The 23,122-nt window shown below is 41.7% G+C and overlaps 1 protein-coding gene across 1 annotated transcript in view; it reads right to left on the bottom strand.

Annotated features, from left to right (window-relative positions):
* Positions 1–21,127, bottom strand: part of OXCT1 (3-oxoacid CoA-transferase 1) — a 129,219-nt gene extending 108,092 nt beyond the window's left edge. The window contains 4 exon segments of the mRNA NM_001309306.1: positions 913–1,048; positions 9,614–9,704; positions 10,792–10,900; positions 20,849–21,127. Of these exon segments, the coding sequence (NP_001296235.1) occupies positions 913–1,048; positions 9,614–9,704; positions 10,792–10,900; positions 20,849–20,926 (414 nt within the window). The 5' untranslated portion in view covers positions 20,927–21,127.
* Positions 21,128–23,122: the final 1,995 nt, after the last annotated feature.

Raw genomic sequence — 23,122 nt, 5'->3', positions numbered from 1 at the left:
ATTTTAAATGAAAATTGGATAAATACCAAGCACAGTACGATGTTATGATAAGCACAGTGCCAACACTGCAGAGGGATCAGGTGTGACTGCAACACAGTGAAGCCTCGGGTAGAAGGAACTGCTCCCCTATGCATGCTCTCTCCAGCCAAGAGTATGCTGTGATTTAATTACTGGATTTTTTTAATTCTGCTATATTACATTATTACCAATTTGGTGAAGTCAGAGGTAATATTTTCTGTTGACGAAAGTGGGTCCAGTTGCAGAGACCATGTCAAAATGGAAGACCAACGCAGACAACCTGTAGATCCTTGTTTTACTCAAATGGTTTCAAAAACTTTCCTCTATGAGAAACTCTTCACTCACTTAGGAGATGGTGTATGAAATGAGTGGAAACTTGCTAGGTTAAGTGCAGTAATTGCTCACTTTGTAATGGCGCCAGTTCCCTGGAGACCTGGTCTCTGAGCCCAGCTCTTACTCTATGATGGAGCCAGTCTCACTCCCCATGGGCGTCACTCTCCTGAGATGTCTCAGCAAGACCAGATGACTCACAAATTTCTAACTCGATGATTTGTAGGAACTGACTTTTAGAACAATTGTCAAACATTTCAGTAAGTCCCTTTGCAGGCTTCTAGAGGAATATACATTATTACATTATAGGGTCAAACTTAAAAATTTATCTTGCAGCCTGGATATTTTTACTAGAAATACCTCATTTTTCAGTGCACACCAACAGAAAATATTAGTCCTCAGCAATCAGAAGGTGTGACCTACCCAACAAAATTCCTTTTTTTGGCAAAATAGTATCGTCCCTGCCTTACCTCCCTTGCACAAAGAAATTTCTAGGGGGCAGAGGGGAATGTAAATTTTAAAATAAGTTAGTATTGTAAAAGAAAAGCAGAGAAATGTTCTTACCTGAGGTGTCAGCTCTACTTCTAACTCACCAGCTAAGTACTGCCGTTCAAATTCTGCATTTTCTCCCACGTACGAAGAGACCATGCGTTTTATCTGCTTGGATCGAAGTAAAAGGCCCAAGCCAAAGTTGTCAACCCTGGAAGGGACGCGAAGGCAGCTTACAGTCAAAGGAACATCTGAGAGCACACTAATATTGCTAACACTCACAAATGTCAAATTTTATTAATTTAGAGAAATCCCCTCTCCTAGGCATCTAACCCACATTCTCCCTCAGCCTCCACCACCCAAAGAGCCTTGCACGGTGACGATGCTTTTCTTATTTTACCGTTGAGGAAACTAAATCTCAAAATGTTTCAGTCATTGCTTCCAAGACCTTGGGCAGTAAGTGACACAGCCAGGATTCAAACCCACGATCCTACCCTGCTCCTTTCATTCTCTCCAATTCTCCAAAGTGATTCTGAATTAGAAGATGAGCGAAGAGATGGACTGGTTCCTGCCCTCGGCTTCAGAGGCTACATAAATGCAATGGCAATGCCACTCTCCTAGCCTGCACTGACCCCAAAGGAAGGTTGGGATGGAGAAACTTTCTGTCCTAAAAAGGTGGGAAGGGCATTCTCACATTTAAAAGAGAGAACAGCATCCTCTTGAAATATGGACCCAAATTATAAATAACTATGAACATTTTCCCTATATCATAGATATTTTGCTCAAGAAGATTTACACACTGAAACATTTTTAATGACAACAAAAAAAATCAGGAAATGAATTGCAAACCAGTGAAAAGATTATAGGTAGCAAGAATAACGCTGTGTCTGTTAAGTTGTATATAATATAGTGTAATATCTCTACCAAAGTTGGAGTTCAATTTATTCTTAGAAATGGTACATGTAGTGTTGGCTTTTTTCCTTAGGTAAAGGTGCTCATGTTAGTGCCTTTCTTATTTATTTCTATTCTTTTTCAAAGCAAAATACACCTAGGATTTCAAGTAAAGTCAATGTGACAAGACAGATTAATAATTAAATGAGTACTTTTCCACTTTTAGTCACCTCATCCCTCTCTCCCACTCAAAAGTTTCAAAAATACTTTAACCAACTAGATTAAAAAAAAAACATTTCTAAGATAACAAAGAATACTTGAACTTAAGCTATCAAACTATTTTTAAAAGAAATATGGTGAGGGGCCGGTCCAGTGGTGTAGGAGTTAAGTTCGTGTGCTCCACTTCAGTGGCCTGTGGTTCGCAGGTTCGGATCCCAAACGCAGACCTACATACTGCTCTTCAAGCCACACTGTGGTGGCATCCCACATACAAAAAGTAGAGGAAGATGGGCACAGACGTTAGCTCAGGGACAATCTTCCTCAAGCAAAAAGAGGGGGATTGGCAACAGATGTTAGCTCAGGGCCAATCTTCCTCAAAAACAAAGAAAGAAAAGAAATATGGTGAAAACCACAATGAGACATCACTACAAACATGAAAGAATAGCTAAGTAAAAAAGAAGGAACTACCAAGTGTTGACAAGGATTGCCAACAATCTGGTTGCCAACATTCTGGCTGGCAATGACCAGAATTCTCATATGTGTTGAGTGGAACGTAAATTGATACAACCAGGTTTGAAAAACTATTAGCCATATCTATTAAATGCTACTAGCCATATCTATTAAATGCATACACTAAATCAGCAATTCCACTCCTCAGTCTATACCCAATAGGAATGCATACTTCTATTCACCAAAAGATACATACAAGAATATGCATAGTAGCATTACTCACTATAGCCAAAAACTTGTGCCTCCCAAATATCCCTCAAAAGTAGAAGAGACAAAGAAATTGTGGTGTAGCCACACAATAGAATACTATATGGCAAGTAGAATGAATGATCTTTGCAACAACAGATGACTCTTGCAAACAAAAATGTTTAACAAAAGAAACACAAAAAGTATGTACTGAATTATTCCTTTTATAGGAAGTTCAAAGTCAGACGAAACTAATGCATAAGACCAGAAGCCGGCACAGTGGTTAACCCTGGTAGCGGGAGAGGAGAACAGTGACTGGAAGGAGCGTGAGGGGGGCTTTCTGGGGTATGAGTCGTGTTCCGTATCTTTATCTGGGTGTTGGTTACACGGGTGTGCAGCCTGTAAATATCCACCAAATTGTACACCTATGATTTGTTCACTTTTCTGTGTTACTCTGTATAATACTTCAATAAAGTTTTTTAAAAGATAGAAATGTAATGGTTAAGGCCAGAGTGCCTCCCAGAAACAGAGGTCTTCACTTATGATCTCCCTCCCATTCCTTTAATGCTCTGACGACTCCTCCGCAGGGAGCTGTGTTATCTACATGGTTCATTCATCCAACAATCCTTTATTGAGTCCTTACTCTACCCCAGGGCTGGTATGTCAGGTCCTGGGCCATGGGTAGCTCTGAGTTATCAAGAAAAAAACATGGAAACATCACTTCAACAGAGGGAGAGATGTACTAAGAGAAGTCTGCATGAAGTGTGATGAGAACACTGAAGATCGAAAACCCAAAAGTTAAGAGAGGAGAAAGAGGGCAGAAAAGGGCTTACAGAAGATGATACCTGAACAAACTTTCGAGAAAAAAAAGTCTCCGAGAGTAGCGCATAGATGTGGAAGTGACGAGGGAAAGAGGCAGACGGGCAGCTTTGCAAAGGTGTAAAATGGTGTAACAGCCTCAGGTTGAGTGTGACTGGAATAGGGACTAAAAGCAGCAGCGAGGCAGGAGAGGTAGAAAGCAGGACAGGTTGTGATCTGCTTACTAAGCCATATCAAGAAATCAGGATTTCATCTTGAAGGATATGGGAGACCCTGTGAATAATTTTAAGCAGAAAATAACAGGGTACACAATTAATTGGAGAGCTTCAGAGATGAAAGGAAGGGACATCAGTTAAGAGGCTTGAAATGGTCCAAACAAGCAATGATGAGGGTTTGAATTAAGGCAGTGGCAATGGCAATGGAGAAGAAGGGACAAATTGAGGGATATTTGGAGGAAATAATTCTTAAGACTTGTTGTCCATCCTGACATAGATGCAGACCCAGTCCAGAAGTCAGGCTTTGGCAAGGGAATATAGCAGAATAATGGGCAGGTGAGAATTAGTCTAACGATCACTGGTGACATCCACTTGTTTGACCTGGAAAGGGGGTGAGTATGGTGCCTTACGTGACAAACCACTGACATTTCTCCTAACAACCTCCTTTTCTCTCATCTTCACTACACTCTCCATCCTCATACTCTTCACGCCCACAAGTGGCCATTCTCACTCAAGTGACTCTTTCCTAGGTCTCAGAATGTACCATTTCCAAGCCTCTAACCTCCCTAGCCTGGCCTGACAGTGATTACCTCAAAGCAGTCCAGGTAACAGGTAACTGTCATCCTGCTACTAAACTGGCTTTATGGTCCCAGCCTTCCAATACTGAACCTTATAACATTTCCCACCACCATGGGCATAAAAGAAATAGCTACATGATTTATTCTTACTTGTTCAAAAGAAATCTTAAGCCTAAATAACGTAAGTATTTTCAAGACTGTACTTTTGAGATACAGCGAGAATTCCCTGAAGATTAATAATACAATTGTCCACTAGAGGGCTCCACATCACTACAGATTGTCTCTAGGACTCGGGCTCTTGCCCGCACTTTCATACACACAATGCTTTCTGTTTTTGTTGGTTTTTATTGTTTTTCTGTTTCACCTAGTCCTACTTAATGCCTCATTAAGCCCTCAGTTTTTCAGGTTAACAATTCTATTCCCCCCAACTCACTGCCACCTGCAGCCTTCCCTGTCACCTGATGGCAGCCCCATCCTTATAGATGCTCAGTAAACTAATGGGGTCATCTTTGACTTCTCTCTTACACTCCACATCAATTCTGTTGGGAAATCCTGACTCTACCTTTAAACTCGATCCAGAATCGGACCACTTCTCACTCCCTCCTCCGTGACCTGCACCACCTCTTGCTGGGATACTGCACACACTCCTCTGCTTCTACCTCTGCCTTCTACACTCTACTCACAAAATGACAGCCAAAAACGTAAGGGTAAAAGAAAATGTCAGGTCATGTCACTGCTCTGCTCAAAACCCTTCAATGGCATTCACGTATTCAGAGTAAAAAGCAAAGGTGTCTAGAGTGGCCCGCAAGGCCCTGAGATGGGACGCACTTCACGTCCCTATCCCACTCCTCCCAGCTCCTTTCAGCTCACTTCTCTACCTCTGCTGGCCTCCTTACTGTCCCTCAGACACACCAGGTATACAACCAGGGGGGCCTTTGCACTGGTCTTTTCCTGTCTTGGAAACTTCCCCCAGATATCTGCACGGCTCATTTCCCACTTCCTTCAAGTCTCTGCTCAACTTTCACCTCAATGAGTCCTGCCCTGATCACCCCATTTTATACTGAAACTGCCCCTCAACTTTCACCCTCCCAATCCCCCTTTCTTGCTCTTTTTCTTTTTTCCACAGCACTGTAATCTCTCACATATTGGAAAATTTATTTTTCTGTCTCTCCCCACTGCAATGCAGGGTCCACAAAGGCAGGAACCTGGTCTGCTTTGCTCACTGTTGTCCCTGAGCACCTGGAAGCATATGCAGCACACAGAGGGTACCTGAGAAACAACTGATCATTTGTCCAATGAATTTATTGCTCGATTTCACTATCTCCTTCCTCACTGTTTCTTCTCTGACAAAAATGAAAATCATTGAGTCCTTATTCTGGATATTTTCTGTCTGCCCCTCCAAATCCATTCTCCCATCTCCAGCCTGCCCTCTGCCTAGGATGGCTGACCTGGTAGAATGAGTGCAGGGGCTTACTGGCCATTGGGTCCAACCAATGGCAGGCACCATCAGGAGGATTGGGGGTGAGAGGACAGTGATGACAGGATTGGTATTCCCCTGGCTCTCCCCCTGCCGAGCAGCAGGACCCTGGATGGCCCTCTCCATAAAGCTTTCCTCCAGGTCCTAACAGCTCCCTCCTCTCACCCCATGAGGCCTCAAGCTGGTGGGACCAGCTAAACTCTTTCACTAACTCCAGGGTTCTTCAATACTCATGTTGCTTTCCCTCAGTCCTGACCATGAGTCCATTTGGTAAACTCTCCTCAATTACCCACTTTGAAAGCACCATTGATATCCTCTGGAGCCCTGTCCAAATAAAGTCATAACAATAAAATAATCCATGAAGGTGGATATAGCCCATTTGCGTTCTGTAGTTTTAAATATGTGAAACTCCTTCCAAGCACACAGGTCCATGCCATAAGCCAGAATACGCTTGGTCATTCATTGACTTGGCAATTTTTCTAATTACTCTTCCATGGATCTCTGTTGGCTTTTCAAGCCATTACACATTTGAACTTGGCTCTGCTTGGAGATGACCTCTCTGTATTTGTTGACCTTGGCTCTGGAAACCATGTGCATTTGGCCTTTGCTTTGTTTCTGGACTAGCAACCTGGCATGGCAACCAAGCAGTGGAGACAATGCTCAGTACAGGCTACCACCTGACCAGGTACAAAGTTAGGGTTTATGCCTCAGAAAATGCTGTTACATAGTTTTTAATAAGAGTGTCTTTCTTGCTGCATACTTTCCAATTCACAAATTCAATAAACATGTATCCCTTATCTACTGTGTATACACTGATACAAAAATGAATAAGGCTAGGCCCTTACTCACAATAGAAAGAGAAAAGAAAGACATATATGATCATTTGCAAATGAGGAACATACCATTTCTAACAGAGAAATGTGTGTACTAAAGCATCTTGCAGCTCTTTGATTTTAAAGATAATTCTGATGAACTTTCAAAGAGATTATCTTGCTTCCCTTTAGTAGCCAACATTTTTCTAGCATACTTAACAAGAGAGAGATTTGACCTTTTTCCTGCAGCACAAGAAACTCAGGTTTCAAACAATTTAGTGGTGAAAGGAAGTCTAAAGCCAAGAATTCATTAAAGATATATATTAATGTAAGGCAAAAAGATCTTTCATGGAAGACATCAATGTTCTGCAAATATCTCTCATTTTCTGAATCTGAAATTTCACACTTTTCTAAAATCTCATTAATTGGCAATTCTTGTCAAAATAAAACACTAATAAAAATGAAGTTGCAACCATTTACCAAACAGTATTTCTCTTGCGTACTCTGATTTTATGCATACCTAAATCTCAATTACAAAATTTATATTTACTCTGATCATATCAAGAGTAACAAAAGAAAATAAAAGGCTGTATTTGGATATAAGGTTAATTTACGACATGGTTGTATGGGATAAGTGAAATCTCCCATGAGGTGAGAAGAGAAGTTCAAGTGCGCATCCCAGGAAGTGGTTAGCCCCTCCCAGACAAAATAACCAAATCTTGGGGGAATGTTTATCATCAGCCAAGGTGGCCTAGATCTCTCTGTTGAGCCCTTCAGAGCCCTTGAGAGCCCTTCAGAGCTGCAGTGTCCCCAACAAATAAGAAAGAGGGCACAGCAAAAGGGGCCACTTCCCTTTATCTCCTGGTTCAAAACCACTGGTGTAGAATCAGAAATTTTATTTAGAGTGAGAAACTGCTCATCAAGGCCTCACAGAACCCCTATTGACTAGTACTATATACAAGTAATGGTATTGTAATCACCAGCACAGGTACATACATATTCCCAGATAGTACTGATTAGGCTTCCACATCTAAGTGGGGCTGCCCTTGGAGTTTTCTAAATCCCACCTTCAAGGACTGTAATCTAAAATAATCTTGTCAGGAGGAAATGAGAGGACTAATATAACATACCTATTCTTCCCTTGGCTCTGTGATTTAACTGGTTGATGTACAGTTTATTGTGAAACTTTTGGTTCACAGGCTCATAACTCATATGTTAAAGTCTTCCAAAAATCAATGAAAGGCACATTCTCAATTTTTCCTACCTTTCTAATCAATCAATATCAAAGTATTAATTCATCTGAGTCATCCTAAGGGAGAGTTTATCTTATTGAGACTAAAAGACTAACAGTTAATACTCCATACCAAGGTAAGTGGCAACTCATTGCAACAGGTCTTACTGATTATTAAAAATAAACAAACAAAACAAAAACATCAATCAGGAGTCCTGAGGTTTGGAAAGACTTCCAATCAAGCAGATCTTTCCATAAAAAGAGGTGTTTTCTAAATGAGAAACTAGTTATTACTTCTAATTCCAAGTTCTCTCCATCTACCCAATGATTCAAACCATGTCACTGGTTTTCCAATGAAGCAATGCTAAGTTTTCCTCAGTCATCCATTCTAATAGCCAAAACAAAGCCCTCATTCCTGTAGACCCCTAGGATTTAAACACCCTAATTAGGAGAATCAACTACCAATGAGGGTGGGCAAAGTGCCTTCTTTGTGTCCAATGAAGTACGTTATCAGTACCTACTCTGCATCAAGAATTTATGTTGGTCTCCACCAGCTCTTGTAAGCGCTGAGCTATCTGGGAAACCAAACAAAGCACTGACACTCAAAAGTATTTTTTCAATATAAAGTCAGCTCTAAGGGCATGAGATGTGTTTAAGAAATATCAAGTGATCATGACCAAGTTACTTCTCTATTTACAGACAAGTTTCCTCTATTAAGTGAGGGAACAGGAACAGATGATCTCTACAATCCCGTCCAGCTCCAACACTCGGTGAGTCTCAGACTCACAGGCTGAGCACAGCAGGGAAGAGCAAACTAGTGTAAGTAACAGGATCAGCCTGTAATATACATCGAAGAGCACAAATACAATTCAGCATACAAAGAAAAGCTAAAAGTCTCCAAAGGAATTCAGGAGAGGGCAAGATCCATGAAGGTTAGAGAACTTTAATTGGACAAGGCTTCTTTGAGAATATGTAACCTGAGTCAAATCCTGAAAGATGGGAAAGACGTGGATATGCAGAGAAGAGATGGGAGGGCCTTCCAGATGAAAATAATAGCATAAATAAACCCAGCAAAGAAAACATGAGCACAAGGATAAGTTCAGTTTTGTTTCCTAAATAATCTACTATTTATTCTAAATTGCATTTACAATAATAGGCTAAACTGTCAATTTAGTTAATTTTAACTTTTTAAGACTTTATAGTCTTTCATCATTGAAAGAGAGCTGATATTATACCATTTTGTATAAAAGCAGCTTTTTCTCATAACTAAAAGTATCTTAATGTGCATGCCATTATTAAAATGTTATGGCTTATTGCTGACCATTTTGACATGCAATCCTACTGTCTTAAGCACTGGCTCCATATCCTCCTCCTTCTAACAAGACCAGCAAAATTTTTAATGGTTAATGGCATTTCCTATATATTATCTAGAGTAATGCCAGAACCAAAAGAAAGAACTTGAAACAGATTTCAAATTGATGTCCATCTTCCTTTAACAATAATGACCTGTAATAACACACAACATAAAGGAATCTAACATGTAAGATTCAATTTGAAAACATATATTTTAACTTTAACAATATATTTGAAATTTAGAAAAATAAAAGTACATCATATTAAGATATAAAATTATTCAAGTCCACTTTACTTATGATTATTAAGACTGATACCAAAAATATTTGAATACACTCTTGAGCTTGTTAAGCACAATCTTTTGATGCTTAAGCATATTGCTCACGTATATGAGGAAAATTTTCATTTCATTGATAGACTTTGTTTACATATTATGGGAAATTGTCATTTCTTTCAAGCCAACTCTTTTAAAGATGCACACTTACCCTGCATTGTTGCTAACTGCAGTTAATCCTTTTACTCCAGTCTTTAGTAAAGCTCCTATAAGGTTCTCTGGAATTCCACATAAACCAAAACCTGTAATAAGCCAAAAAGATAAAATAATTTGTGAAAATGATAATGTTCTTTCAGGGACATGTGTATATTATTCTTTTTAATAAGAAAGAAAAAATACAAGACACATTATTAGACCTATGAAGCAAAACACACAGATATATCTTAGCAACTTAATAAACGGCCACATAGCCATATCAAATGTTTCACACCATTATATGGCACCAGACATCACTGCCAAGCCCTCAATTCATAAGTGTAAAGCCAAGTGCAATATGTTAATATGGCTATACACTGTTCTTCTTGCACTTAACTACATAGCTATTATTGCCCCACTTTATAATTCAACCTTTATACAGTCACTTTTTCAAACGTGTTTTATATGCCTGAGTCAATTTTGCAGAATTGGAAGCCTAGGCCAACGACTTTTATTTCTTTACATCTTCCGCAAATCTCAAATAGTATCAGGCTTAAACTGGACATTCAATGACTGATCATTTGAATGAATGAATGAAGAGCAGCCCTAAAAATAAGCCTTATTCCTGGGACCAAGGCCTAGAAATCCAAAGAAATTTATAAAAATCAGGCAGCAAGTTTAAGGAGCGTGAGACAGCGGTTCTAAAAGACATTCCAAACAGAAAGGAGCAAGAGAACTTGGGGGCTCCATAACAGATAGATGCTTTCTGGTCTCTATCTCATAAAAAAGGAGGAATAAAAGGAGTGGCTAGGTGAGGGCTGATGAGATCAGTGCAAACGTTTTAAGGCAAACAGATTCCCAAGGATCTAGGGGTTTTTCAAAGCTACTAATAAGACATCACCATTCGAAGCTTCAGCCCTTCAAAATAACAGAAAAAGAAACACAAGAGGAAAAAAAGTAAATTATAAAGTGCTGCACTTTGCTAAACTTCCAGAAAAGGGACACTGTAATAAAAATAATAGATAATAAAATATGTAATAAATAAATAAATAAAAATAAAATAATGAATAAATAACAACTAAGTAATAAAATAATTCACATTTCTAATCTACATAGCATTGCCACTATGATTTCCCTGCTTTGCTAAAAACATAAGGATGTTACCATAAAAAGGAAAACAATACTATTACTCACCACCAACCAGTACCGTTGCTCCATCAGGGATGTCTTTTACGGCTTCCACTGGATCGGTATAAAATTTGGTATGGTGACGTGTGCTGGTTGAAAAGTAGCAAACACATCCCTAAAACATTAAAAAAAAAATTTTTAAGTGAATAATCATTTGGAGATATGTCTTTACATGTACAGTCACGTGCTGCATAACAACGTTTTTGTCAACAATGGACTGCACATACGATGGTGGTCCCATAAGATTAGGACCATACAGTCTAGGTGTGTAGTAGGTTATACCATCGAGGTTTGTGTAAGTACTGTAGGGGAGGATGAAATTTTCCTCTACCTTCTAGGTTCTTCTGGCTGGTCTAAGAATTAAATTGATATGAGACAGAATAACAGGAGAAAAACAAACAAAAGATTAAGAACATGTATACATGAAAGAAATCCAGGAAAACAGAGTAACTTGCCGAAATAGCTGAACCCTTCACCTTAAATACAATCCTCAGCTAAAGACAAAAGAAGATATTGGGAGTAAAGAGAGTCTGGGACTTCAAGGAAAGGAAGGCAATTCACAGGTAGGTGAAAAGGAGCAAACCTTTGGTAAACAAGGGTTTGGCCACACAGAAACAGAAGAACACAGAGGGGAGCTCAACAAACAAGCTTTTCTAGGTTCCTCTCTGTCCACCATCTCATATCTCGTTCATGTTATGCTAAGGGGATAGCTTGCTTCCCAAGACAGGTTTTTTTATCTGAATTCTTTTAGGCAGTCAAGGAGGAAGTAACAAGAAAAACTTGAATCTTTTGTTTCTTAAAAATAATCAGCCTTAGAGAAAAACTTTGAGTCTTTTGTTTCTTAAAAATAATCAGCCTAGAGGCCAGCCCCATGGCTGAGTGGTTAAGTTCATGGGCTCCACTTCAGCGACCCAGGGTTTCGCTGGTTTGGATCCGGGTCGCGGAGCTGGCATTGCTCATCAGGCCATGCTGAGGCGGCGTCCCAGATAGCACAACCAGAAGGACTGACAGCTAGAATATACAACTATGTACTGGGGGGCTTTGAGGAGAAGAAGAAGAAGGAAAAGAAAAAGAAGATTGGCAACAGATGTTAGCCCAGGGGCCAATCTTTAAAGAATAAATAAACAAATAAATAAATAAACAAACAAAATAAAAATAATCAGCCTAAATTAACACTCATGTTAAAGGGACACATTTTGGGGTGGTAAATTTTGCTCCCCTTCAGTACACTCTATGATGTTCACACAATGACAAAATCCCCGAAGGACACATTTCTCAGAATGTATCCCGACATCAAGTGACTGAATAGCAGTTTCTTCAATTTTTATATACACAAGGATAATTTCACTATCTCCTCTTCAAAAGGGTAGGGCTATAAGTAGTTCATCTTAAGAGTAGGATGGACATACTCCATCCCCAGACTATCACTGAAATGCTCTTGTGATCCACAGCTTCTATTATATAAGGGAAAATTCTGTGTTATTTGTAACCACCCAAGAGTGAAAGTAGATAGCCCATATACTGGGACTCGAATCTCCAATAATGGTCTCATCAAGAATCAATTTCTTACAGTAACCTAACTTCCCATTCAATCAACAAATATTTACCAAGATCCTACTATGTGACAACCACCATGCTATTTACTCCAATCTAGTAAGTAGTAAGACATAACTGCTGCTCTTGGGAAAATTAAGGACAGCATGACCAATACTAAAAATACTACATAGTGGGGCCCTTGATACATTTGAGTGACAGAGAATGCCTCCTAAAGGGACATGTAAAGAACAGCACACAGGGGCTGGCCCTGTGGCCGAGTGGTTAAGGTTCTGCATGCTCTGTTTCAGCGGTTCGGGTTCACAGGTTAGGATCCCAGGTGTGGACCTATTCCACTCATCAGCCATGCCGTAGAGGCACCCCACATACAAATTGGAGGAAGACTGCCATGGATGTTAGCTTGGGACTAATCTTCCTTATGCAAAAATAAGAGGAGGATTAGCAATGGATGTTAGCTCAGGGTGAATCTTCCTCACAAAAAAAATTAAAAAAGAATAGCACACAAAGACATCCAACTATGGGGCTTGGCATTTATGGATGTTGTAGAAAAGCAGCAAACTATTATTTACAAGGGAGGCATGGCTAGAATCACCACAGTGTACTATTTAGTGCAAATCACATTATCTAAGTGAGCATTCAGGATCAGTTTTAAACTGTTTCCCTCTTTATATTTCATCTATAACACAGACAGGAAAAAATTAGAAAGTCGATCGTGTTGCAATCAATCACTCATACTCAACATCACCTCTCCTTTATTCTCATCACATATTCAACATAAAAAGAGAGGGAGTAGAGAGGATGACACCTGACTCCCTGTGTGCTGCCACCATAAGGAGTCTGTAATTGTTCTAGGCTCACACCCACTGCCTGTGAGTCTCCCAGAGAGACATCCTGAGGGGGTCAAGATATTAACTCAAATGAGTTTCTATCATTCTTTTCTTCCTCTAAAAACTCCTCTCATAAAAAGTGTCAATTAGTACAGAAGCCTATTTAAGAAAACTATACTGAAAGTCAAATGAGATTTGCAAAGGTAGAGGTCACACAGATGACTTTTGTCCCTTTCAATTCCAACCTTGGGCAAGGTCAAGTAAGGAGGGCGGTATACCCTGGATACCGCCAAAAAACAGGGAAATAAGTGGAGGTAGAGATAGAAAGGAAAGGGCTTGAGCCACTAAGACCTGTCTTCTCTTTCCTATCCTCAAGTAGAAAAGAGTTGTTGGATTCTGTTTTAAACATACACATACACACACAAACATATTTTCAATCCTGGACATTAAGTTTGACAGCCGGAATAAATAGGCCAATGGACACACTGTAAAATAAAGTTGAGGATGTAATTGTGGGCCCTCCAAGAGCAGTTCAACCGACCCTAGCTAATCAACAGAGTGATTAAGAATTGCCTTTCAGAAAATTTGCAAAGTCATGTAACCAGAGCATGTGCAGAAGAAGAAATCTTGACCAGAAGTGACTGTGGAACTAAAGATTCTCCTCCCCACAGAACCTAAGGACTGAGACGTGACTGGGACTTAAAAGTGGGACTCCTGACCCACAACTAAAATATACAACTATACACTGGGGGGACTTGGGGAGAAAAAGCAGAAAAAAAGAAAAAGAAAAGAGGAAGACTGGCAACAGTTGTTAGCTCAGGTGCCAATCTTTAAAAGAAAAAAAAATTGTAGAGCTCATAATATTTAAAAAAAAAAAAAAGTGGGACTCTTATCAGGAGCATGGGGTCCATCATTCAGGAAGATCTGGTATTCAAATTCCTTTCCCACCTTAAGGTTTAAAACCCCATCATAAATGTCTAAAAACTCATCATAAATGTTTAGAACCTTATCATAAATGTTTAGAACCTTACCATAAATGCTAGAAACCCACCAATCAAAACCTGCCCCATTAGCATTTCCGTGTGCCAGCCTGGTCTCCCTAACCTCTTAAATTTCACCCCAAATCCTGAATTGAGGAGAAAGATCTGAGGGCACACACCCCCTGTCTCCCTGCAGATTGATCTCACAGAATAAAGCTGATTTCTCTCCCAAAAGCTGATGCCATAAGTAATTGACTTGTTTATGTGCATCTGGTAGGAGCACCCCATTTCTGTGCAATGACAAGGATACCTCCTAAAGAGAAAAGAGAAAAATACACATATATCAAATACAATCAACTCATTTTACAGGTCATGTTTCTGCAGCTTGGCAAGATCTTGTAATTTACCCAAACTATGTTAAAGCAAGACCAGAGCCCAGGATGACTTCCCATCAGAGTCCTTCTACCACAATATGCTTCTCTCTGCATTGTTTAAAAGCCCTCAACTGTATTCCACTTCAATTTCCTTATTCATATACAACATATCTTTATGAGTATCCCATTTTATCATGAAGAACTCTACAATCATTATCTCCACTTAGGGGTGAAGAGTCAGGGCCTTAGTGGCAGGAGGAAAACAATGAAAGAATTTATCTACACCTAAGTAGTCTGAGGGGGTGAGGCTGCCTGAACTATTCATCCATGGACTCAGAAACACGAATCCTAGAGAGAGGAAGTCAGAAGAAAACTCACTTCTCCTACAGACCAAGAGAGGCTTTTTACCATTAAGGAAAAACAAAAGCATATTAAATACAGCCTTGTCAAGGAATTCCATTCTTTTCTTTCAGCTCATAATTAGTGTCTTCATTACAAACAGTCAGAAATTAATGAGATGCTTGCCCTATACTCAGAAAAATTACCTCACAAGTACTTTAGAAAAGACTTACGTGTTTCACATTTATCCACATGACCAAAAGTTAAAAGCAATAAAAGTCATTCATGTTTCCAGAGAATGTGAGAAGGGCTCAAGATAACTTACAGGCACTCAACTCTGGTTTTTTCATTTTTCATACAATCAGTTAACAATAAATGTTGACATTTATTATCTATTTGTTATACTGACATTTGATATCTATTGGCTGAGAAACCAACAGAGTGGCATAATGGGCCACACTCCAGTAATATTGGGGTCAAAAATAACCTTGCTTCAAATCCCAGTTCAGTCACAATTGTATTGTCAAAATTGACTATAGTGGAACCATTTTAAAATGGAGTTGGAGCTACCTTTCCAGAGGAACTGCCTTGGTCTCCTGAACCTTGGGCTGGACCAAACCTCGGGACTGGGCCAAAACAGCAATTGTTTTACAAACAATTGTTTGAGAAGTTGACAGGAGAAGGGACATCCTGATCACAAACACTGAGGACAGTGGACTTTCTGAAGACAGAATCAACTGTCAGTCAATGGGTTGAAAGATTAGCTCTCTGCCTCCAACTCCAGTTAAAATTCTTTGTAATACAACCTCCCTTCTTTGTCTTTAAAAGACCCTGATTTTTACTCCCTAGTGGAACATTATTTGGGTTTCTCCCTGAATGTGGGCTCCCCAAATTGAAATTCTTGAGATGCCAAATATACTTTTGCTTCTCTTGCAGTTTATGCCTCTTATTCATAGACAGTATGAACATGAGAAAATTATTTAAATTCTGAGTCTCCTTTTCAGAGGGTGGGGGAGAGGGATTGATTCTAAATTTACAGAAGTATGATCCTTATTTCCTAGGGATATAACAAGGATTAAATAACGATGCATGCAGAAGCACTTGGCCCTGTGCCTGGACTACAGAGGCCACCAGGGGATGTTACCTTCCTTTGGGGAATGCAGCCTTTTCTCCATTCCCCACCAGGGCAGTAAGATTAACTTGTCATCTACTGGAATTTAGTTTTCATTTTTAACCTCCTCACTCTACCCAACATACATGCACATGCACATATTCCTGATTTCACAAAGAACTTTTCTTAACATGGCTCAGACTGTACCAAATTAGTCCATGCAAACTTTGTTGAGGGTTTTGAAAAAATGGGTCCTAGCTGAAAGATTACTTTATCCTATTTATTTTACTTGCAATCAAGTTTGTCAGTCCAAGTATTCAAATATTTTTGAGCAATTCAGCAGTATGAACACAGGCGATGGGGCAAAGAGGAAGCAGGACAGTTGAGGCCAGCTGCACCACAATGTTGACTGCACATCTTCAAGGCCTACAGCCCAGATTGCTGCCCAGAGCCTGGGAGGCAGCACCCCAGAGAAAGCCTTTGGGTCTGTTCTCTGATCTGCTTCCTCCAGATATTGCCCGCTTTCTCTCCCCACACTCCCTGCCTCTGGGAGTCAAGGAATGGCCACCCACACCTTCTAAGATTAGGCAGGGAGGCAGAAAAGTGTGTCTCTAATAACATCTTACCTTTCTTCCTTCAATAACCGAATTCAAAGCAGAGCTCTAAAATGCTCCTAAATTGACCTCTGTCTTCTAATGTATTTTAAATACTAAAACAATGATGTAAAAAGACCCAAGCATCATCTGCTACAAAAATAAACAAATAACCTTCAAATTTGCAGAAGTTACCTAAAAGAATGAAGAGTAATGAACTGTACAGCTTCAACATCTACTTATTCTGCGGATCATTTTTTCACTGAGGTCTTCCTTTACCTTCACATCGTGTATTTCACTTTGTTTATCCACTCTCCTACCTTCTGCAAAATTCCATTTTAGTGCTGCCAGTAGTTTCTGCTACTACTATTGGGGGAAAGAAATGATAATGATTCAGAACTGAACTGTAAGAAATAATCAAAATTCTTACAGTGCAAAACCTTTTCTATTTAATCTACTTCTCCGTTTAATATCCTCTCCATCTTCACCCTTGTCCGCCACTTCAAATTCTTACACTTAAGCTTTGAGGTCTGATTCCACTGTTGAGCCAAAATTTTATCTCATGACTTCCCAATCCAAAATTTCCTTCCTTTTTAACCACTTCTATTTCTTCCACTTAAATTTCTTTTTCCTGTCATTCGACACTCCGGAACTTAATGAAAATGTACTTTATTTTGAAAATCTTTCAGGGAAAATCCACAAGGCATACTGCTTTTTTATCTTTAAATAAATCTTATCTTAATGATATGGAACTGTACACCCAGGTGATATTTACCTGGTCATCTTAAACAGTTAAATAAATCAGGACACAGAAAGGTTGACATTGCCCACTTCAGTATCAAACTTTGATAGACAGAAGTGAGGAGGAGAGGCCACATGGAGAGAGATGAAGAGAAGTAAAAGGCATGTTAGAAGGAAAAGGCAGTAAAGGCAGGTGGATACACACGCAGACTTGCAAGAGTATGGCATCACCGCCAAGAGAAGGTGGTGACGAGTGTTAAAATGCTTTAGCTGTCCAGCACTGGACCAGTGTCTACCAGAAGTGGAATGTTCACCTTGACTAACCACTGCCAATTACGTACTTATGACATGAATAAATCACAAGGAGCTCACATGGAGTTGCTGACACTAGGCAATTCTCTACAGCAGCGGCATACTTTGTTTTCGAGGGAACATACATGTTTTGTTCCAACAGTGGAGAAACATCTAAAGGATCACAGATGAAGGAGAGACACACTCTGCCTAGTACATCAGAAAGCTTGAAGAGTTCGTCAAGAGTCAGAGTATTACTGAGGATGGGGAATCCAGAAAGGGGGAGCTGCACGAGTAAAGGCACAGAGATGGAAAAAGACTCAGTGTATTCAGCGATGTGTGAGATCAGGTCGCATGGAGAGAAGCTAATGCAGATCAGGCTAGAAAGGGAGACTGGGGAAGGCTGTCAAAGGCCTTAAAGACTACACTAACGAGTTTCAACTTGATCCTTCAACGAGGAAGGGATAGCAAAGCTTTTGAAACAGACAGATGTCAAAACTCTCAAACAAAACCCTGAGTCAGGAAAGTGGCAGGGGAATTCATTCTTTCATTTATTCATCCATTTGCTCAAAAATACATATTCTGTATCAAATAAACTAAATACTCAGGATATAGAATTAAAACAAACAAAAAAACCACACAGGCAAGGTCCCTGTTCTAATGAAACTTGAAAACTAACAAGGATAATAGTCACCAATAATTAGAAAATCATTACACATGATACTGGTGATCAACCGGAGGAAGAGAAAGGAGAGGAGAGAATGGTTCCAAGATTTCTAGCTTACACATTGGATGGATACTGGTGCCGTTAATCATACTGAAAACAAAACCAAACAAGGGAGGGAAAAGCCACTGTATGGCTGGTTTATTCGGGTCAGAAAGAGCTTGAAGTGCTGAATAACATCCAGGGGCAGTCGACCAGTAAGTTGTACTAGGAGGACCAAAGCTCAGGAGAGTCTGGGGTAGGAGATAAATCTGGGAAAAGACCGTTTCAAGGCAGAGAGGCGAGTAAAGTGTTAATGGTAGTTTAATGATTTTTTTCCAGTAATAGTTTTCTATAGTGAATGGAAAAACAGTACTAAATGCTCCCTCCAAAATAGTAATGGAGGGAGGAAGATATCTTCAGAGAGTCTATTTTGATCTAAGTCAATGCTGCTAGCTCTGAAAGTGCAGTCCTCAGATCAGCAGCATTAACATCACATGGGAACTTATTAATCCAAGGTATGGGGCCCCACCCAGGAGCTACGAAATCAGAAACTCTGGGGCTGGACACAGCAATCTGTTTAATAAAGCCTCCAGGTAATTCTGATGCACGCTCAAGTTTGAGAGACTTGCCTACCATGAAAAACCAAAAAATCTATGTCATTTTATCAGTTGGTTATGTTTAGGAGAACAATTCTCAAGTTTACTTCTTGAGTTTGCCCACAGGTTCTCTTGCCCACTGCATTAAACATGTCTATTCCACCCAGGGGAGGGTGTAATGTTGAGAGAGATGGGAATAAGGCATACTTCATGGTCCCCGCCAACAAGAAACTTCCACCTGGTTAAGAAGACAATATGTACATTTGAAAAGTTAACACAAGCATTACGCTTAAACCAGAAGCAGGAGGTGATGATTTAAGGGCTCAAGGAGCAGTAAGAGCACTAAATGCCACGCGCTGGGGGATCAGTGGAAAGCAGGAGTTGGACCTATGGCAATCCAAACTGAAAGGCAAAGTCTGAATCTTGATATGAACTTTCAATGAAATACTGCAAAACCCATAATTTGTAGCTCCGCCACCTAAGAAGAGGGTTGCTGGGCTTCAGGAATGGTTTAATGATAGACCTATGGCGAGAAAATGAATAAACTACACTTAGGCAAATAAGTAACTGCCAAAGCAGGTGATGTTATTGACCTTGCCCAAGAATATCGGAGGGTCCTGGTTTGCATTAATTTCAACACCCGCAGCAACCTCACCGAAGGTCAAGTTCCCTTTTAACAGCGCTTTATATATCCAAAGCTATCTGCAATTATCAAAATGCTTCCTAAGAGGCATTTATGCGTAAAATGTTCCAGTTTCAAGTCATCCCCTAGCACTTACCTAAGGGGCTTAGCGGCCCCCCCGCGTTCACTGCTCTCAGAGATTGGATGCCAGAAAGAGCGAGCAGTGGGGCGGACCAGGAATTCTCTGTGAGTACGTAACGTGTGCAGAGCACGCTTTCAAGCTCAGAACTATTATTCATTACGCTACTAAGTAAAAACATCACTTTTCGTTTTCCCTTCCAAAGAAGAGGCTCCGCGGTTACGGAAGTAGCCGAGATAAGCCACCCTCCTGGACCTAGAGCTCTGGTCCACTATTCGCCTCCGAGGGCTCCAGACACCGGAGTTTACTTACACTGTAAGCCCACCGGAGCGTGGGCTTACAGGCGGGGGACAGGGCATGGGTCAAAAAACACACCAACCAACAATCGGGGCGAGAGTGCCTCGGATACCACTCGGTGGAGAGTTGGCAGTAAGGGCGGAACAAGGTTTTCAAAGGGCTTTGAAAACAGAAATCCTCTAACGTGGGTCCCAGGGGGACGGGGCGCGAGCCACCTTCCAGGCCTCCAAAGCCTCTCCGCTTGGCAGGTAAGACGCCCAGGCGAACGCTCCAGTTCCCTCTCCTACTGCCGCGGTGCGGCACAGCCAAAGAGGGGAGGAGGGGCAGGGGAGGGGCGCGCCCAGCATCCGCCCCCTTGGCGGCGAACTCGCGCTTCGCCCTAACTAACCTGGCCCCTGGGTTCGCGGCCTCTAGAGGCGGCCCTGCCCCAAGATTCTCAATGCGGGGCGCAAACCTACCCCTGCTGCCTTCACCCCTTCCCCTCCTTAAACTGATGCGCCCTCCTGGCCCCGTTCCGGCCGCCAAAGCCCCTTTTCAGGAGGCTGCCCAAGTCGGAGATGCGTCCCCAGGAGGACGGAGCGAGGCTCGAAGGGCGCTGGCGGCGGGGCCACGCGTCCTCCCGCCGCTTCTCAGCCTCTCCGCGCGCTTCTTTGCCTCGTCTCGCCTCATCGGGGAAGCAGATGCAGAACCATGCCAAAGCAGGCACCCAGGGGAGCTCCGAGGCAAGGAAGGCGTCGGCGCTTGGCAGTGCCCGGGGTACGGCCGCACGGATGCCAACTCCCGGGCTGGGGGGGCGGGGGGGGGGAGGCGGGCAGAGGAGAAGACACGGGCACCACTCGGAGTTTCGTCCGCGTTCTTCTAACGCAGGGTATTCCTTCTTACCCGCTCTTTACCTTGAGCCAGGCGCCCCCGGAGCCGCGGGCGGAGGCCCAGGGCCGTTGCCAGGAGGACAGGAGTTTGAGAGCCGCCATGTTCGGGGTCCGGCTGCAGGAGGCGGCGGGTTGCCGTGCGCGTGTGTGTGTGTCAGCGAGTGCTACCTGGGCCGCCGCCGGTCCACCGGGAAAAGAGGGAGAGGGAGGCGCGCGGGGGGCGGGCCGGAGGCTCGATCGCAGAGGCGGCGCCTCCGCTGCCGGCTGAGGCTTACGGAGCAGCGCGGCTGGGAAGGGCCCCGCCCGCGGCTGAAACTCGCGCAGTCGCGGGATCCCAGGGAAGGTCACCCCCCCAACCCCGCCCCCAGCTTCGGGGCTGCCTCGTTTTTTCGCTGTTGGGCGCGTTCCAGGCAGCTTTTTTGGCGCGCCCTGCCCCCTCCGCCCCTTAGTCAGGCCCATCAGTGTGAGGGGGCGCTAGTGTCTGCCTTTCCCAAGATCAGGGATGGGTGTAGAGGCGGGAAACTTTTCCTTTCTTTCCTTTTAGGTTCCTTGGCTGATCTAATAATCAAATCGACATAAGACAGATTAACAGGAGAAAAACAAAAGCTTAATAACATGTATACCTCCTTTTTACGTGGGAGATACCCAGAAAAACTGAGTAACTTGGAAATGGTGGAAGCCCTCACCTTAAGTACCATCTTCAGCTACAGACAAAAGAAGTTGGAGCTGGGAAGTCAGTTATGAGAGGTTATCAGGAAAAAAGCAGTAAATTGATAAGAGTTTCTAGAGATGTCATCCCCCTCTTTCTGCTACTGTTTGGGAGACACCCTTACAAAAGGAGGGTCTTAGACATGGGTAACTGTCTCTTACAAATGGGTAACTTCTACTTAGTTTTTAGAGTTTTTCTAATGTCTGCTGTTTCTTAAAAATAATCAGCCTAAAATAGTTCTTATGCTAAAGAGGCATATTTGGGGGTGACAAATTCTGCTTCCCTGCATAACTTGTCGCCTAGGGTTCTGCAGCGGAGGAGAGTCCGCTGCTTTTCCTTGTTGCTTTTCCAAGTCAGTGTCTCCCACGTGTGTGGGCTGCAAGGGGGTTCCCCCCCAGGCCCCCTACTGCTCTTCTCCAGCCTGGACAGTGTTCCCATTTCTTCCATTTCTCAGTCCTCTCTCTCCACACCTTGCCCTGGCTTACGTAGCGTGTTTGCTCTGAGAACGTGCCATGAGCCGTCTGCCGTGAGGTGTAACCAAGCAGGTAAGCCTGGTCAAGAGGGCCAAGATTAGGGCCTCTGGGACCTGGTTTTAGCACACTTTGTCCACTTTGTCCCCCTTCTTCCTCATCACCCAAGTCTACATTTTCCGGGAACTTTCTGGCACTGAAGTCCCAGAAACTCCAGATTACTGAGCCTATGCCACCCTACAGTGTGTATCCCTCTGAATGACCTTAGGCAAGTTATGTAACTCTCCTAAACCTAAATGTTCTAATCTTCAAATTAGGATTGCATACAATACTCAGAGCTGTCATAAAGTTTATGTAAGCTAATTCATGCCAAGCTTCTGGCCCCATTATAAACAGTCAATAAATGTTAGGCGTTATTCTAGTTTATTCACATTGTAGTGGTGAATTGGCATGGCACATACATTCCCTTGAAGACTTAATTTTGACCAACTTTTTGAAGACGTGAGTCGTCTGATTTTTTTCAGAACCATCTGTTCACTTGGCAGAGTGAAACGACCAAGCAGAAATTCAGTAAACAATTTATTTGATAAAGGGCTGACCAAGTCCTAGGAATATGGCTATTAGTTTTGAACGAAAGCAAACAAGAAAATTAAATGAGACCTTAGCTTCCTTGACAAATGCACTAAGGTAATGAACAATCACAGTCCAGTTTAAAGTCTGTCCATAAAAGCACTTGCCCTTTCATAGTATTCTTTTAACTCTGAACTCTTTCTTTTTCCCTATGAATATTATAATTTTAATCAAAATCAATAAGGGAACAGAATACTGTAAAGGAGGAAGAAATTTTCCTCTACCCTTCTAGGTTCTTCTGGCTGGTCTAAGAATTAAATTGACATAAGGTAATTAACAGGAAAAATCAAATTTAATTTTTTGTGTACGGGAATCCCACATACAGAAGAGGTTCAGAGACCCCACGTACATGAGAGGTTCAGAGACAGAAAGATAAAATGAGGTGTCATTGAGAAACAAATAAACAGCCAGTTATTTCTCCAGTAAAAATGGATTTATTCAAGATTAGCAAAGAATTGCAATTTGGCATCTACAACCATGACAAAGCCA

The sequence above is a fragment of the Equus caballus genome, chromosome 21 (genome assembly GCF_041296265.1).
Source record: "Equus caballus isolate H_3958 breed thoroughbred chromosome 21, TB-T2T, whole genome shotgun sequence".
Classification (NCBI taxonomy): Eukaryota; Metazoa; Chordata; class Mammalia; order Perissodactyla; family Equidae; genus Equus; species Equus caballus.
This window is presented reverse-complemented; position numbering and strand designations above follow the sequence as displayed.